Consider the following 14,970-nt stretch of genomic DNA (forward strand, 5'->3'; position numbering starts at 1 on the left):
CCCAGGAAACCAGACAAAACACAGTCCAATCCAATGAAGCACCGCACGCCTACCCCTCCGCTTAACCTACTCTTACTTGCCTAGCAAAAAGTGGTGTAACCGCGGAACAACCCCATGAGCAAACCTACAACAAACACGCGCCCACAAAGATCGTTGACCGAAACCCAATAAGGCAGGTCGGCAAGGGTCGTAAGTGGCTGAAGCATAGTCCTTCATCTAGAGACATCGGACGACTAGAGCAAAGGGTACCTGATCGGCAGTGCAACTTGCTTCTGACGGCCCCAAGTCATGGAACTGCCTTCCTGTTCAGGGGAGAAAAGACGAGTAGTGCGGTACTGGGGGCTGCATGGTAAGACGGAGGAAAATGTCAATGACTGGTGTAGGCGTGCAAGAGGGATAAGGTCATGGAAGGGTTACGAAAAGCACGGGCATGGGGAGCGCAGGTGGGCTTATCGCGACGTGTGATAGGGTCGTGGCCGGGGGCGTACGCTAACATTATCGCCTTGTAATTGGGTGCCTGCTAGATGAGGATAATGTGTCCGTGTGGAAGGCGCCGACGCGTGGTGCGGGTCGGATACATGGACGCTCCCAAAGCATTGCAAAGGAGCGAATGGATGATAAGACATGACCAACGTGAAAGATGAGGGGCTTGAAGGAGGAAACATGGGCATGATTGCACATGTGGTCGAGTGGGGGATCACCTTGCTGATTGGCCTGTGCCCCGCCATCTACACAGCACGTGAAGGCCAAGCGATGGCCCTGGCTCGAAGAAGAAGGATGTTAGCCTCAAGAGGAAGATGCCAAGGTACGTATGCTGAAATGGTGCGCGTCTGGCGCATCAAAACCATGTTTAGATAATTGTTGTTTGTCCTGCATCTAATCTTGAAGTTTTGTTTTAATTGAGACGCTGGTACGGAGGTGAAGACTGCAATGAATTTGCTGGCCAGAGCACGAGACCTGCTCGGGTTACCGGAAATAAGGCCTTGTTTACCCATGGCGACACCGGAGCTTGGTATGCCAACCCTTTAGTGCTGCATTGGACAGTTTGATGTCAGAATTGCCGTTTCGAGTATATTCGCAGCGACGTCGGGGTCTTGGGACTTGGCTGGGCTTGCGTGTCTTTGTGGCAATGTTCCATTAGCAGCGTGACGTCTATGCATTACGAACCAATCTCTTGGAGAAGCTTGGTCGGACGTACTCCGGGATGTATAGATTGTGTGGTAACAATGCTCCAACCGCCGGATTGTCGCGCCTCTGGCCTTGTTTAATCGACGGAAAGAGATTGCATAGAGTCAAGGTTACTTGCTGAGTATGGCTATCATGCGGCAAAGTCAAACTCTTTGAACGCCTCCTTGAACTTTTCAACATCCTGCTCTTCCTGAGGCTGCGTCTGTCCACAATTTTTCCAGTCGACACGCTGGTCGAGTCGCAACAACTTGGCCAATACCTCTCGCCCAAACTGGTTGTGGAAGCGTATCTTTTCATCGAAGCGCATAACGTAGCTTGTCTGCTTGTCTGGATCGTCTTTTGGATCCCACACCAAGACCCTGAAGAAGTCGCTCGTCTCTTCGACTCCGTCACCAACATCCTCTTTTTGAAATTTCGGCCAATGTAGATTCTCGGCCAATGCCTTGAATGCAGCCTCGACAAGTCCTTTGCTAATGAGGTCGGCGCTGACTGGGAGGTATTGCCAGTGTGTATGAGGCAAGCTAGATTTACTGACTTCCCACGTGACTGAACCATAGTCAGTATCTGCTATGGACTTGAGCATACTGTTCATTGCGTGCCGATATCGTTGCATCTCTGCATAGGTCGCGTGGCGTTCTTCTTCTGCCATTGATCCCAGCGTCGGCTGGTGTGTAAATGGAATGATGAGCATGTGGCAGGGGAAGCCAAGTTTGGAAAAGGTTTGTGGAGTTGGCAGCGGGCCTTTTGCAGTAGTCAAATACGAGTTCTCGCCAATCGAGGTTATCAAGTGCGTTGCAATGTTTTCATTGGCCAAGCAAAAGAAACATTCTGATGCGGTAATGGGCCCTCGAGGCTCACCCTTTCGTCTCTTATTGCCCCTCCGGCCTCGACTTCCATCGTCATAGACTAGATGTTGTTCCTGATACTCAGGTGCAACTCGCTTCTTCTCAGAAAGAACGACAGGACAAGCAGTTGAGCCAGGCGGAGGTGCGACGGGATGGCTCGCAGAAGGCTCGAGAGAAAAGGCATAGATCCACTTTTGCTTATTGGGATTGCCAAAGGACGCCAGACTGATGAATCGCGTTACCGGATAGAGATTGTCGGTTTCAGCACTGGGTGGATGAAAGAATGGCTCTCGCTCGTAAAAGGTGCCGCCGGATGTTGAGAAGTGGTACTTGGGTTTCAAGATCACGTCCAGATCTGCGATGCATTGCTGACTAGTCGGCTGTACGTCAGGGTTGAACTCGACCTTGGAACGCTTGCGAATGTCCTCTGGCCACTCGTTGGTGATGAGGATATCAGCTGTCGTTGCTCCTCGCAAAATCTTGGCATCCGTCTCGCTGTAAAAAGGCGGGTACTTGTCCTTGGACTGACCAGCAATGATGTTCGCATCTAACCGGCCGCCTAGTGCGACAATGCGGATGCCCTCAGACGTCTTCATAGTAGTCCGCTTACCAAGAAAGAAGAGATTATGGCATAGTTCATCACTGGAAGATTCCAACTTTTGGACGACTGCTGGGGGAAGTGGATTGCTGCCAAGAGCAAAGTAGGTGGGCAACGGCACCTCGATTTGGCCATCAATAAGTGCCTGCACATCACCTGAAGCCGTGTCCTCATCATCGAGCGAGGCTGCAAATAAGTTGCCTACGATGAGGGCGAAAGCAAAGTTGTTCTTTGCGTGCAGTGCGCCCAGCTTCTGGAAGACGGTCTTGAATTGCCCGTTGACGTCACCGACGACGACGCTGCACGCGTTAGTGAGTTGCGAGACAACAACAGCAGGACAGGCTTACATTTTTGAAGCCATTATGGATGGTGATGTTGGCTATGACGAGCTGCCGACGCGTTGGTGGTGAGTGAGCATGGGTGATTGGCGCGTCGGCGGCGTCGGTGGTGCCAGTGCCAGGGTCCAGCTTTTTTGTTAGCGTATGGAAATTCTAGTGGAGCATCGAGTGAAGATGCAGCCACTGCAGTCTTCGACACAACCCTCTCCACCACACCCAAATACACTACACACCATGGCTGCCATGTCGCGGGGACTTGCTTCACGCCCGGCTACAAAGCCATCCTCCAAAATATCAAAGCCTGCGCGCCCACAGAAACGGGTCAAGGGCGGGACCGAATCCACGCGCAATCATGTTTTCAAAGGCTTCTCGCAGCGCATTGCACAACTCAGAATTGAGCCTGTTCGCCGCGGTCGCAGCACTATTCTCGATGATGCCGAGCTCGAATCGACCTTTTCCTACTTCCGCGACTCGTTCCTCGAGTGGAGGGAACTCAACATGTCGGAGCCCTTCACAGCCTTTGCCCGCAAGGTTGCGCCACTCTGCGACAGCCTCCCCCAAGTCCTCCACCACAGCGACCGCATATTCGAACTCCTCGTCGAACACATTGAAAAGGGCGAAAAGTTTAGCCAGGAACCCCTGCTCAGCCTTATGGCCCATCTTGCACACGATCTCGGCGAGCGCTTTGAGAAATATTTTGAGAGGGCAGTGAAAACTGTGTCGCATTTGGCAGCTACCCATGCCGATGTAGAAGTTATAGAATGGGCATTTGGATGTCTGGCCTGGCTGTTCAAATACCTCTCAAGGCTATTGGTGCCAAATCTGCGCCCCGTCTTCGATCTCATGTCGCCTCTGCTAGGCAAAGAACGCCAGAAAGCCTTTGTATCCCGCTTTGCGGCCGAGTCGCTGAGCTTTCTGGTACGCAAGGCCGGAGCTGCTTACCATAGAGATAAGGCGCCGCTTAGATCAATCATCAAGCACATATCCGATCTGCTCAAGGACCAGCAGGAATCCACAAAGGACTATGCTTTCCAACAGGGTCTCATGTATCTCTTTACCGACTCGCTCAAGGGTGTACAGCGCGGCTTCCACTCAAGTGCTACTGTTATTCTGCAAGAGCTTTTGGTCGAGACGCTCAACCCAGAACACCTTGACCTCCGGATTCCGCCTCTCGAACCTGTGCTTATCGGTGTAGTTACCGCCGCCATCCACCACACAGATGCAGAGAACTTCAGCCCTCTGCTCGAAGTCATAATTGGCGAAGCAGACAAAGTGTCTTCTGACGTTCGCTATGTTGGTCTTCTATCTCGCCTGCTCATGGTCGTTTGCGGCGTCCGCCAAGGTGAACGTGTCGAAGATTGGAAACCTGTGCTCGGTTTAATCAGTAATCTGCTTGATTCTACCAAAGCTTCGACTGAACTTGACTCCGTTGATGCATGGGAGCTACTATCAGTTATCGCCGTCGTTTTCCAATATTGTGCACTGGACGCAGCTATTCCCCACGAGAAGTTACTGGAAGGACTGACTTGCGGTCCTTGGGAAGCTTATTTTCTACCATTCTGCAACTTGTTTGCCAGTCTAGGCGTGGAGAGGTTCAGAACTCTACTACTCCCATACTTCAAGAGGTGCGAGATTGTGACTCTTTCCAAACCTTTCATTCACTGATACTGTACCAGATTTGTTACTCAAAAGACTCATGAGCATGGATCTCAGTTCTGTGCAATTCTGCCCCAGCTTTACCAAAGCGGAGCCCTGGCGAACACCACTTTGCAGCCCTCCGAGCGCTGGCAAGCGACCTTGGAAGAGCCCTTTGGCAAACTTGACAAGTCTACAGGAATCGAGTCCGATTTGGAGAATCAGACCTTTTACTGCAATGCCTTGCTGGGTGCGATAGAATCGCTGTGCATAGCTGACGATAAGACGCAAGAAATCTGGAGTGACCTCGCACGCTTGCTCAAAAATGCTGTCCAAGGAGCGGAACTTACCACAAAGCGGAACGTCGATATTTTGGCTACTGGTAAAGGTTTCCAATTCCTTATCAGCAAAGGTGGCGACGATAACCAACTCAAAAGTCTGTGGCCTGCGTTGTGCCAAACCTCCACTGTGTTTGGACACTCGATCGCTTTCTGGTGTGCGCTACTAGACCTTTTAAAGAAGTACAAGACAGATCTGGATATCACAGGACCGCACATGGAACCTTTAAAGCGAACTGTCATGCACTGCCTAGGATCCCCTTCGCATGATCTGAGACTTTTGGCCATCTATGTTCTGCAATTTGTCGCAGACCAAAGCGAAGGACAGCAAAAGATTTTATCTGTCGCCATGTTGATTGAGCAAACACCGCCAAATCTCGAGACACAAAGGTCCATCGCGATGCGTGTAGGCCAAATGGCTAAACTGTACCCTGCCGTATGCTCTGATGAGTGGGTGGGAGAAGCTATCCCTGCATTCTGTTTGGGACTACTCCATGTACGCCTGGCATCGGTTTGGGACGATAGTTGCTCTGCGTTAAAAGCCATTTGCGAGACCAAGGAGGGAGAAGGCTTTGTCACTCAAACTGTCTTTGAATGGCTGACTGCGAGCGATGCTGCTGACATTGTTTCTGACAGTCCTCAAGCAGCCTCATCACGACCGTACGCTACAGAATTCGAGTGTACGAACCTGATGCAGTTGCAGGAACATATCGCCGATGTTCAAGCGAAAGCTGACAACCCTCAAGAGCAACTAGAGATCTTATTCAAAGAGGCACATACCGAAATACCTTTCTACAACTCCTTCAGCAGGACGCAGGCTCTCAAGGTATTGAGTTCTCTACCACACATTGCGGAAAAGCGCTCGCGGCTTCTTGTACCAGTCCTTTTGAAGTGGGCTTTTGACCAAGTGCCAGACTCCGAAGGTACTGCTTTGGAAGAAGATGCTCCAGCCACTTCACAGGATCGCTGGGCAAGGAAAGACCAGAAAGCAATGCTTTCCATCTTTGCGAAGTTCAACAATCCAAAAGTCTTGTATCGAACAGACGAAGTCCGTCAAGCCCTCCTTGCCTTACTCAGTAACGGAGATGTCGAAATTCAAAAGGCGTCGCTGAAGGCGCTTCTCACGTGGAAAGACAGGGCAATAGTCGCATACCAGGAACAGCTACTGAATCTGCTCGACGATGAAAGATTCCGTGACGAACTCCCGATATTTCTCAGCGAAGGCAAGCTCCAAGACTCCGACGTTGACCAGGTTCTCCCAATCGTGTTGCGATTACTGTACGGCAAGGTCATAGCCGGAAAACGAGGCCTTGAGTCGAAAAGAAAAGCGGTCTTCGTTAGCCTGAAAACAAGATTCGGTGACGAAGCCATACATCAGTTTTTGCAGATCGCATTTGGACCTCTGGGTCACGTTTCGATCCTGAGCGATGGGGTTGTGGATGAGGAATTGCTGCAGAAAAGCCTAGTAGACACGCGAAAGCAGGTCGGAATGCTGAACCTGCTTGACGATTTGCTAAGTACCTTTGCGACAACATTCGCCCCGTTTATTGCTACAGTCGTGGACCCTATCCTGTACTCTGCCATCAAAGCATCGCGAGAGCTCTCAACTTCAGTCGACCGCCAGGGTGATGAAGGCAAATCAACGCAGACATCATTGTTGAAGACTGTTCGGCAACGTTCACTCCACATTCTAAGCAAGTTAGTCGAGAACGGCCCGGAGTTTGAGTGGCATCCGTACACCAGAGCCCTCGTCAAAGAGATGATTGAACCTCGACTGGACCAATTTCCTGTCGAAACCGCGCAATCTATCTCCGGCATCCTTCGACTGTTTGCAGCATGGTCAAAATCGGCTCATACGGTTCCGTTCTTGGTGGAATTCAATCCAGCCATCTTATCCAAAGTCATTGACTGCCTTGAGGTACCTTCAGCCAAGGATGAGGTCAAATGCTTTGTTCTAGACAACGTTGTTCGAAATATTGTGGCTCTTGTGGCGGTTGAAGAAGATGCCCCGACAACCGAATCGAGGATCCGAAAGAACCGGATACATACCGACATTATTCAACCGTACTCCACTTCAATCCTGGGTCGAGTTGGTCATCTGCTCCGACAGAATCCAAGTAAAGAAGTGCTTGAATCTGGGGTTCAAACTGTTGCGGAACTCGCCCCTCATGTCGTCGGGGCCTCCGAATCGCGCAGTATGATTGAAATTGCTACCTTCCTTCTCCGCCAACCTTCGAAGCGCGTGAACCCTCGTACCAAGCTAGGGTTGCTCAAGATCCTTCACGAGTTTATTCAGCGCTGTGACGACCAAAACCTGAAGGAATTGCTCGACACAATATATGATGCGATTTGCCCCATGTTCGCGTTTGTCCAAGATCGTACGGCAAGGGAATTGATTTGCGATGTCGTTCAAGATCTCTCTGATACCAACAGTGATCTTCAGGTCATTGCAAAGATTTGCCATGATCTCAACTCTTTCGCGAAGGGGCGCCTGGATGAGCCGGACTTTGAGCGACGTTCACAGGCGTTTAGCTCCATCAACGAAGAGGCTTATCGAAGCTTTTCTCTCACTCAATGGAAGCCTCTGGTCTACAACATGCTCTACTTCATAAAGGACAACGAAGAGCTTAGCATCAGAGTCAATGCATCTTTGTCCTTGCGTCGCTTCAGCGAGGTCTCAACCAGCGATGAATTCAGGGCGTTCGTGTCATCAGCCGTCCTACTTGGAATTCAGAGTGGTATGCGCGAGACATCTGAACTGGTTCGAATCGAATATCTTGCCGTCCTTGAGCATCTGGTCAAGACGCATCCTGACTGGGTTCCTGTGGCAGATCTCCACATACTTCTCTCAGATGATGATGAGGCTTCATTCTTCAGCAACATCTTGCACATCCAAGGCCATCGTCGACTTAGGGCATTGCGTCGCTTGGCTACCCACGCTTCTCATCTTCGTGGTACCAATGTCTATCAGATCCTCGTACCCCTCTTGGAGCACTTCGTTTTTAACAAGGGCGACGACGACGGTGCAGACAGCCTTCTGGGAGAGACCATCAAGACGATCACGGCGTTGACAGAGTGTCTGGAATGGCCACAATTCCGCTCTCTCTTGAAGCGGTATATTGGTTATCTAGCCACCAAAGAAGATCTTCAAAAGCCCATCATTAGATTGATTGCAGGCCTGATGGATGGACTTAACCAAGCAGGTCGGGCCAAGGGCTATGTTGCCACGTCCACGGCCGGATCTGATGACCCAGCCACTCCCGAGACCAACGATGACCCTGCGGCTATGGACATTGACAAACCTCAGTCCATACTCACAAAGACTCTTCCTCATCAGGAAAAACTGAGCACTGACATGATCAGCAACTTTCTTCCTGATTTGACCAATTTTCTACACAAAAAAGACGAAGCGACAGTCAGTTTACGAGTACCTATCGCCGTCGCAATTGCCAAAGTTCTTCTCGTGCTTCCTCCACTGGAAATGGAGACACGACTGCCTGGTGTCCTTTTGGATATCTGTTACATTCTCAAGAGTCGTGCCCAGGAAGCTCGTGACATGTCGAGAAATACGCTCAGCGACATTGCTACACTCATGGGACCGGCTTACTTAGGTTTCATTCTCAAGGCATTGCGAACAGCTCTCCAAAGAGGCTATCAGCTCCATGTTCTTTCCTACACTTTGCACACTATCCTGGTGAAGCTCGCAGACCAGACGAACCCAGGAGATCTCGACTATTGTCTCACAGATCTAGTGGATGTGGTAAGTGTCAGATTGTGAGATATTGTCAGACAAGTATACTAACGAGGTCTAGATCATGGATGATACTTTTGGCGCTGCTGGTCAGGAGAAGGATGCTGAAGAGTATATTTCCAAGATGAAGGAAGTGAAGAGCAGTAAAAGCTTCGATTCCATGGACATTATCGCACGATCTGCCACTCCCTCCCATCTCATCAAGCTCGTACTTCCGATCAGGTCCCTTTTGATCGAAAAGCTTAACGCAAGGATGGTGCAGAAGATTGATGAGCTACTGCGACGCATCGGGCTCGGTGTACTACAAAACCCCACTGTCAACAACAGGGATATCTTGGTATTCTGTTACGAGCTTATTCAAGAGGCATATGCAGCAAACACGCCGACTGACAAGAAGGCCAAGATTGACCCTAAAAGCAAGAGATATCTGGTCAACAACAAGGGGGCTGCCAAGTCTGGAGCAAGACTCAGCACTTCTTCGTATCTGTACAAGATGATTCGTTTTGGCATGGATATCCTTCGTACTGTGCTGCGCAAGCATGAAGACCTCCAGACGCCACAGAACTTGGCCGGTTTCTTACCAATTATCGGCGATGCAATGGTACAAGGACAAGAAGAAGTGCACGTATCAGCTGTTCGCCTCCTCACGACCATCATCAAGGTGCCGATGCCTGAGCTGGACGCAAACTGCCCTGTATACATTGATGAAGCAATGCGAGCCATCAAGGGTGCGCCATCGTCCAATACTGAGCTTGCCCAGGCCTCTCTAAAGCTGGTCTCTGCTATGTTACGTGAGCGGTCCAACGTTCAGGTGAGGGAACGAGATGTGGGACATCTTCTCAAGCGCATGATGCCGGATTTGGATGAGCCTGATCGCTCAGGTGTCATATTCGGCTTCCTCAAAGCTGTCATGAACCGACATTTTGACATCCCAGAGATTTATGAAGCCATGGACAAAGTAGCAGAGATGATGATTACCAACCAGACGAAATCTGCCCGCGATATTGCTCGCAGCCACTTCTTCCAGTTCCTGACGTCATACACCCAGAGCGAGAAGCGCTTCAAGAAGCAGATGGAGTTCCTACTCAAAAACCTTCGATACGAGCATATGGAAGGCAGACAATCAGTCATGGAAGCCCTGGATCTTATCATTGGAAAGGCGCTACCTCGGTTCCCTGAGAAGGCGCAATATGAATACCACGGTATCATGTTCCTGCCACTGATCAACACTGTGGCAAATGACGATTCGGGTAAATGCCGAGAAATGGCCAGTTTGTTAATCAAGAGATTGTTCCAGCATGCCAGTGACAAGCGACTACAAAGCTTCGCCACAGATCTTAAGAGTTGGCTGGAGCAAGATGACAATCTTGGCTTGAAGCGTCTTGGAATCCAGGTTTGGGGCTTCTATTTTGAAGCTATGGAAGACGACGAAGAGCCAAAAGAACTTGCATACGTTCTCGATCGACTTGACGCAACAATCGGCGAATGTTTGAGCCGACGCCATGAAGACGATTGGGAGCTCTTGTACTATTCCCTCACCCTGCTCTCAAAAGTTTGCAAGAAATACACAGACACCATGTTCTCGTCAAGCAAGGATGGTTTGTGGACCGCAGTCCAAGCCAGCGCTACCTACCCGCACATGTGGGTCAAGCTCAAAGCTGCAGAGCTGCTGGGCACCTACTTTGCCCACCTTGGAATTTCAAACAAGGATTCAGGCCTTGGGGCACTGCCACTGAAGGGATCTGGCGGTCTACAGCTGGCTGAGCAGAACATGACGCAGCTGTGCAACGCTTTCTTGCGAAATTTGTTGAACCCAGAAGTCTCAGAACAGCTTTGCCTGCAAAGTGTAAAGAATATTGCCTTCATCGCGCGATGCCTTGCTGTCAACGGAGCGAAGTGGCAGTGGCAGAAGGCCGACGAGGACGAGGAGATAGAAGAGTCTGCTATTGCGGCCACCGGTGATGCAGCCGCTACAGAAGATGAGGACTTTGATGGTTTCTCGCCCCCTCCAGAGAACAGCAAGCCCAAGAAGACGGGAGACACTCCACCAACAGCAATCCACCGCCTCATGATCCGCCTTTCGGGCATCGTTCGAAAAGACAAGAGCACCATGAACGCCAAGACCGCAATCATGAACCTTTTCGACACTATCGCCGCTAAATTTCCTCTCGAACCTCTTTCCACCTCTCTACCGCACCTCCTGACCACTCTATCCACCCTCACCGATACCACCGCAACCTTTCCTCGGTCCGCTGCACAAACCGGTCCTAACAACACGGTCAATGATCCATACAAGGCCCTTGCCGACAAAGCTCGTGAAGTCATGAACAACTTGCAGAAGCGCCTTGGAACACAAGAGTATTTGAAGATTATGGGAGAAGTACAGAAAGGTGTCAGAGAAAGGAGGGAAGAAAGACGCAGAAAGAGAAAGGTAGAGGCGATTGTTGATCCGGAGAAGTTTGGCAAGGACAAACGTAGGAGACATGATGTCAAGAGAATCAAGAGGAAGGAGAGGAGTGCCGAGGAAAGGGGCAAGAGGCGAGGATGGTAGATGTTGCTTTGATATCACATGTGGAAGGATAGTTGGTTTCGCACGATGATGGAGTTTGCATTTCATAGGCGTTTTTGGTGACTGGCAAAAAGCGTAGCATCTTCTAATGTTCAAGTAAATGGTTATTTCAATATATCATGATACCCTTCATTGCACAGTTTGTTTTTCTTCAACCACCAGCTCAATTGACTTCACCATTAGGCCACCAGCCAGGCCGCAGCATCAGAATAAGGATTCTGACGATTGCCGACCAAGAATATATCACACCACTGTGACATGAAATGTATTTATGCGTCTTATTTCTCTCTCCACTTCTCCCACGACAACTGCAATAAACCTCCAGGCATACTACAATCCACAACATTATTGTCAGCCTTGGTGTACACCTACACCTTGATATCCCCCAAAAGAAACGTATCCCAACCATGACGACTACACTAATAGGTCTCCCAAAAACTCTCACATCACCCCTCCTCACAGCCTTAACTCTTGCCCCCCTCATCACCTCCACCGCATCCCTCACCCACGCCTACATGGAATACCTAACCACCAGCGCCTTCCTCAACCCGCCACCCCTCTCCTCCAGACTCAGCAAAGCAATCCTCGCCTCTCCCTCCCCCTTCCCATCCCCACCCACAGATCCCGACCCTGAAACCCACCTTCATGAGAAAGAAGACGCCACGAACCAGCTAAAAGAAGCAAACCAACTCGCAATTCCAGCCTGGTTCACCACATTCTTCCACACAGGCATCTATTCTGTCATGGGACTAAACACGCTTACTTTATCTTTCTCACTCGCGAATATCTACCTCCTTCATCCTTCTTTTACAACGCGAGGAAGCGTGGCGAGGCGCTGGTACCAAATCGGCGCGTTGGCGACGGTAGCGCATTATGCGTTTGTGCCGCTTGTGGGGAGGAGCGTGAAGGCTTTGGTGGGGTTGTGTGATCGGGGGGAGGGAGAGGGGAGGGCAGAGGAGTGGTTGGGGGAGTGGAGGGGGTGGCATGGGGTTAGGATGGGGAGTGTAGATTTGGTTGGTTGGGGGTGTTTTGTTGTTGGGGTGGTGGAGGCGGTGGGTATGAGGGTGGCAGGGTGAGAGTATAGTAGGGTTTAATGAGGAAGGTTGAAAGATTAATCTGAGTGATGGCGTTGGGTTATGTGGGATTGAATCGGGAAGGTTTCTTTTGCGATAAAGTGGTAATGTCGTACAGAGACGATTATGAAATATATGCTGTTGTTGCGGGAGAATATTAGCCAGCGATTCTACATGTGTAAGTTGATAGCGAAGACTTGAACCGAAAAAAGTCAACAGTCTTGAAAATGGGAATGGTTAAGACACTCGATAATGCTATGTCCAGTCCCTTACAAAGTGTCAAGTCGATCACCAGAAGAGACATTAACATCGCCGTTCCATTACAAACGACACAGAGCAGAGCCACATCAAACCTACAGCAATGCACGTGTCATCGCCTACACCTCCCAAAAATTCCTCCCGTCAGCACCGAAGCAAAGTCCTCACATGCATATGTCTATGGGCAAAATGAAGCAATACGAGCACAGTAATCAACCACTAAAAGCAGCGCCAATCTACATAGTAACACGCGTAAACGTCACTGTACATCTCACCCCCCCCCCCCCCTCTCCAAGCCATCACAGTCACACAACGCACATACTGCATCCAAAAGATCAGTGAGACAGATACCCGCGATTGTACCGAGGTAATCACAGCGCTCATTAATCCAAGCAGCACAGTTGGACATTTACATAAGCAACTTTAGCCAAAAAAGGGGCTTGGTCAGACAATCCAAGAAACGACACAAGAGGCTCCTCTCGGCCAAATAGCCGCAAGCTAGCGCCTATATCAAACGGCTGTGGCGAGGCGGAAATGAGCGGAAAGAAGGCAGACTTGTCGATCGACAGGTGTCAGCCAAGGCAGACTAAACCAAGCGTCAAACCAGCCAAAACGGTTATGACTGCCGGATTCCGATAAAAAAAAACAAGGCTTCACAAGTTGAGAATGAGTTTAACACAGATTTGCAAAGAAAGAAGAGAATTCCTTGATTCAGACTCGGGCGCTTGAAAAAAAAGCTTGCCGACCGTGTGATATGTTTAGAGAAAAGAAAAGAGAGAGAGAAAGAGAAAGAGGAAAGCTGAGGCCGTATTACAATCTAAAACTCGACTCGACTCGGCCTTAATCCTCTCTGACCTAGCTAATCCCCGACCTAATAGATATCTCTCCACACTCTTAAAGAAAATATAGCAATCTTTCTTTGCCATGGTTCGTAAACATATCATGACCTCTTTACGCCATGCGCCGACTTCCATAGGCCCTTCAACGATTGTTTTAGAGCGCGCCAGTCTCCGTTGCGGCAGGCGGTGGCCGAGGGAGGCGTGAAAGGAGTGTCGGGTTTTTCCGCTAATGTCGAATTGGTCGTCGTTCTCGTCATCGAGAAGCGCGGTTCGCCGCCGCGACTCGAAGATCGGTTAGAGATTACGCTATCGGTCTTGAGGCCCACAGGAGTCTTGTCTTGACTTTGCTCGTGCGATATCACCTGTTCCTGAGGCCTCTCGCACCCCTAATCAATACCATGCTGTTTTTTGAGTTTTTCTAAGTTTTCTTGGCGTTCGGCAAGATCATTCGCAGCTTTGAGCATCTTATCTGGCTGGTGATATAATACTGCGGCAGTTAGTAGCGAGCGCGGAAACGGGTGGGCGACAGGTTGCGGGACGCACCGACGAGATACCGGTTCTGAAAGTTGAAGCCGTTGAGCTTGTCGCAAGCCGATTTTGCGTCCATCACGTCCTCATAGACGACGAAGGCGGTGCCCTTGCTGTGGTTGGCGATACCCTGGCGGATTTGGCTGGAGTTCAGCGTTAGTGATGTAATGTGACGACAAAAGCTATATGCGCGTGCATATGGCGAGGAGAGGACGACGTACCGCACAGGGCCGAACTTGCCAAAGAGATCGAAGAGTTCCTCTGGGGTAACGTTGAAGCTGCCATGGGGTTAGCGCACAGCCACACAAGCAGGGGATGGATATATCAACCTCAGGTTCTTTACGAAAAGAGCTCTGTACAAATGACATGTTAGCGCAAATGTCGTGTGAGTTGGCTGGTGCAGCCTTGGCTGGCGCACGCGATGCGGAGACGGACGAACGTACCGGTTGACTTCCGGGGCCAATTTTCCTCCTCGACTCATACTTTGGCGACGGTTATGGACGGTAAAGAACTGGCTGGTTATTGGGAGAGCAGCGGGCGGGTGGTGGTGGTGGGGAGTTGGGAGAGAAGGTGTCGATGGTGAACATGCGGGATCGATGCATGAATGGCGACTAAGGGTCCGAGCGCGTGCATGCACGTGATGAGGGCATCTGAGCCAGGAGTGGCCGCCGCGGTGCAGCAAGGGAGGCGCATACCCACCGTCGTCGTATGGATGAATATATACGTGTACTGCATTGTAAAAAAGGCTGCTGTATGAGCCAGACAGGAAAAGAGGGTCTAGAGCGGCAGGCCAGACAGTGGTAGGGCCCCTCTCGCAGCTGTTGTCAAAGAATCGAGCGCTCGAATCGGAGATGCGGGCTTGCAGCGAATGAAGCGGCTCAGCGCTCCATAGCTCACTCCCCCAACCGCTTGCGCGCCGTCCAAGTACATACAGACTTGAACGAGCTTCGTGCGGAGACGGCGCTGCTTCTTTGCCATATTCCTCCTGCGACGCTGCTGGGCATCTCTTT

The 14,970-nt window shown here is 50.5% G+C and overlaps 4 protein-coding genes across 4 annotated transcripts; 2 read left to right on the plus strand and 2 right to left on the minus strand.

The window, feature by feature from the left end:
* Positions 1–818: 818 nt before the first annotated feature.
* On the minus strand, positions 819–3,005 carry PSV08DRAFT_193316 (CwfJ C-terminus 2-domain-containing protein-like protein). Its single transcript, XM_014218496.1, has 2 exons — positions 2,979–3,005; positions 819–2,930 (listed from the first exon to the last, which is right to left on the minus strand). The coding sequence occupies exons 1-2, from the start codon at positions 2,990–2,992 to the stop codon at positions 1,319–1,321; spliced, it is 1,626 nt and encodes a 541-aa protein (XP_014073971.1). The 5' UTR covers positions 2,993–3,005; the 3' UTR covers positions 819–1,318.
* A 198-nt stretch (positions 3,006–3,203) lies between these two features.
* PSV08DRAFT_406663 (armadillo-type protein) lies at positions 3,204–11,394 on the plus strand (the record flags this gene model as incomplete). Its single annotated transcript, XM_014218495.1, has 3 exons — positions 3,204–4,594; positions 4,646–8,702; positions 8,755–11,394. 3 exons carry the CDS (start codon positions 3,204–3,206, stop codon positions 11,242–11,244), a joined length of 7,938 nt encoding a protein of 2,645 aa, XP_014073970.1. The 3' UTR covers positions 11,245–11,394.
* Positions 11,395–11,669: 275 nt separating this feature from the next.
* PSV08DRAFT_398156 (uncharacterized protein) lies at positions 11,670–12,338 on the plus strand (the record flags this gene model as incomplete). The annotated part of the gene is made up of 1 exon (XM_014218494.1): positions 11,670–12,338. The coding sequence occupies one exon, from the start codon at positions 11,670–11,672 to the stop codon at positions 12,336–12,338; it is 669 nt and encodes a 222-aa protein (XP_014073969.1).
* Positions 12,339–13,692: 1,354 nt separating this feature from the next.
* Positions 13,693–14,534, minus strand: PSV08DRAFT_2951 (pre-mRNA branch site protein p14). Its single transcript, XM_066092603.1, has 5 exons — positions 14,404–14,534; positions 14,290–14,313; positions 14,182–14,238; positions 13,976–14,103; positions 13,693–13,919 (listed from the first exon to the last, which is right to left on the minus strand). Exons 1-5 carry the CDS (start codon positions 14,439–14,441, stop codon positions 13,819–13,821), a joined length of 348 nt encoding a protein of 115 aa, XP_065949998.1. The 5' UTR covers positions 14,442–14,534; the 3' UTR covers positions 13,693–13,818.
* Positions 14,535–14,970: the final 436 nt, after the last annotated feature.

This window comes from Bipolaris maydis (assembly GCF_028858645.1).
Source record: "Bipolaris maydis strain C4 unplaced genomic scaffold PSV08scaffold_1, whole genome shotgun sequence".
In the NCBI taxonomy this organism is placed as follows: Eukaryota; Fungi; Ascomycota; class Dothideomycetes; order Pleosporales; family Pleosporaceae; genus Bipolaris; species Bipolaris maydis.

Coding starts and splice junctions, on each gene's coding strand:
- PSV08DRAFT_2951 (XM_066092603.1), bottom strand. CDS start 14,441: ATGAGTCGAGGAGGAAAATTGGCCCCGGAAGTCAACCG. Junction 14,314..14,403: donor TTGGCCCCGGAAGTCAACCG/GTACGTTCGTCC, acceptor TCATTTGTACAG/AGCTCTTTTCGTAAAGAACC. Junction 13,920..13,975: donor TCAGAACCGGTATCTCGTCG/GTGCGTCCCGCA, acceptor TAACTGCCGCAG/TATTATATCACCAGCCAGAT.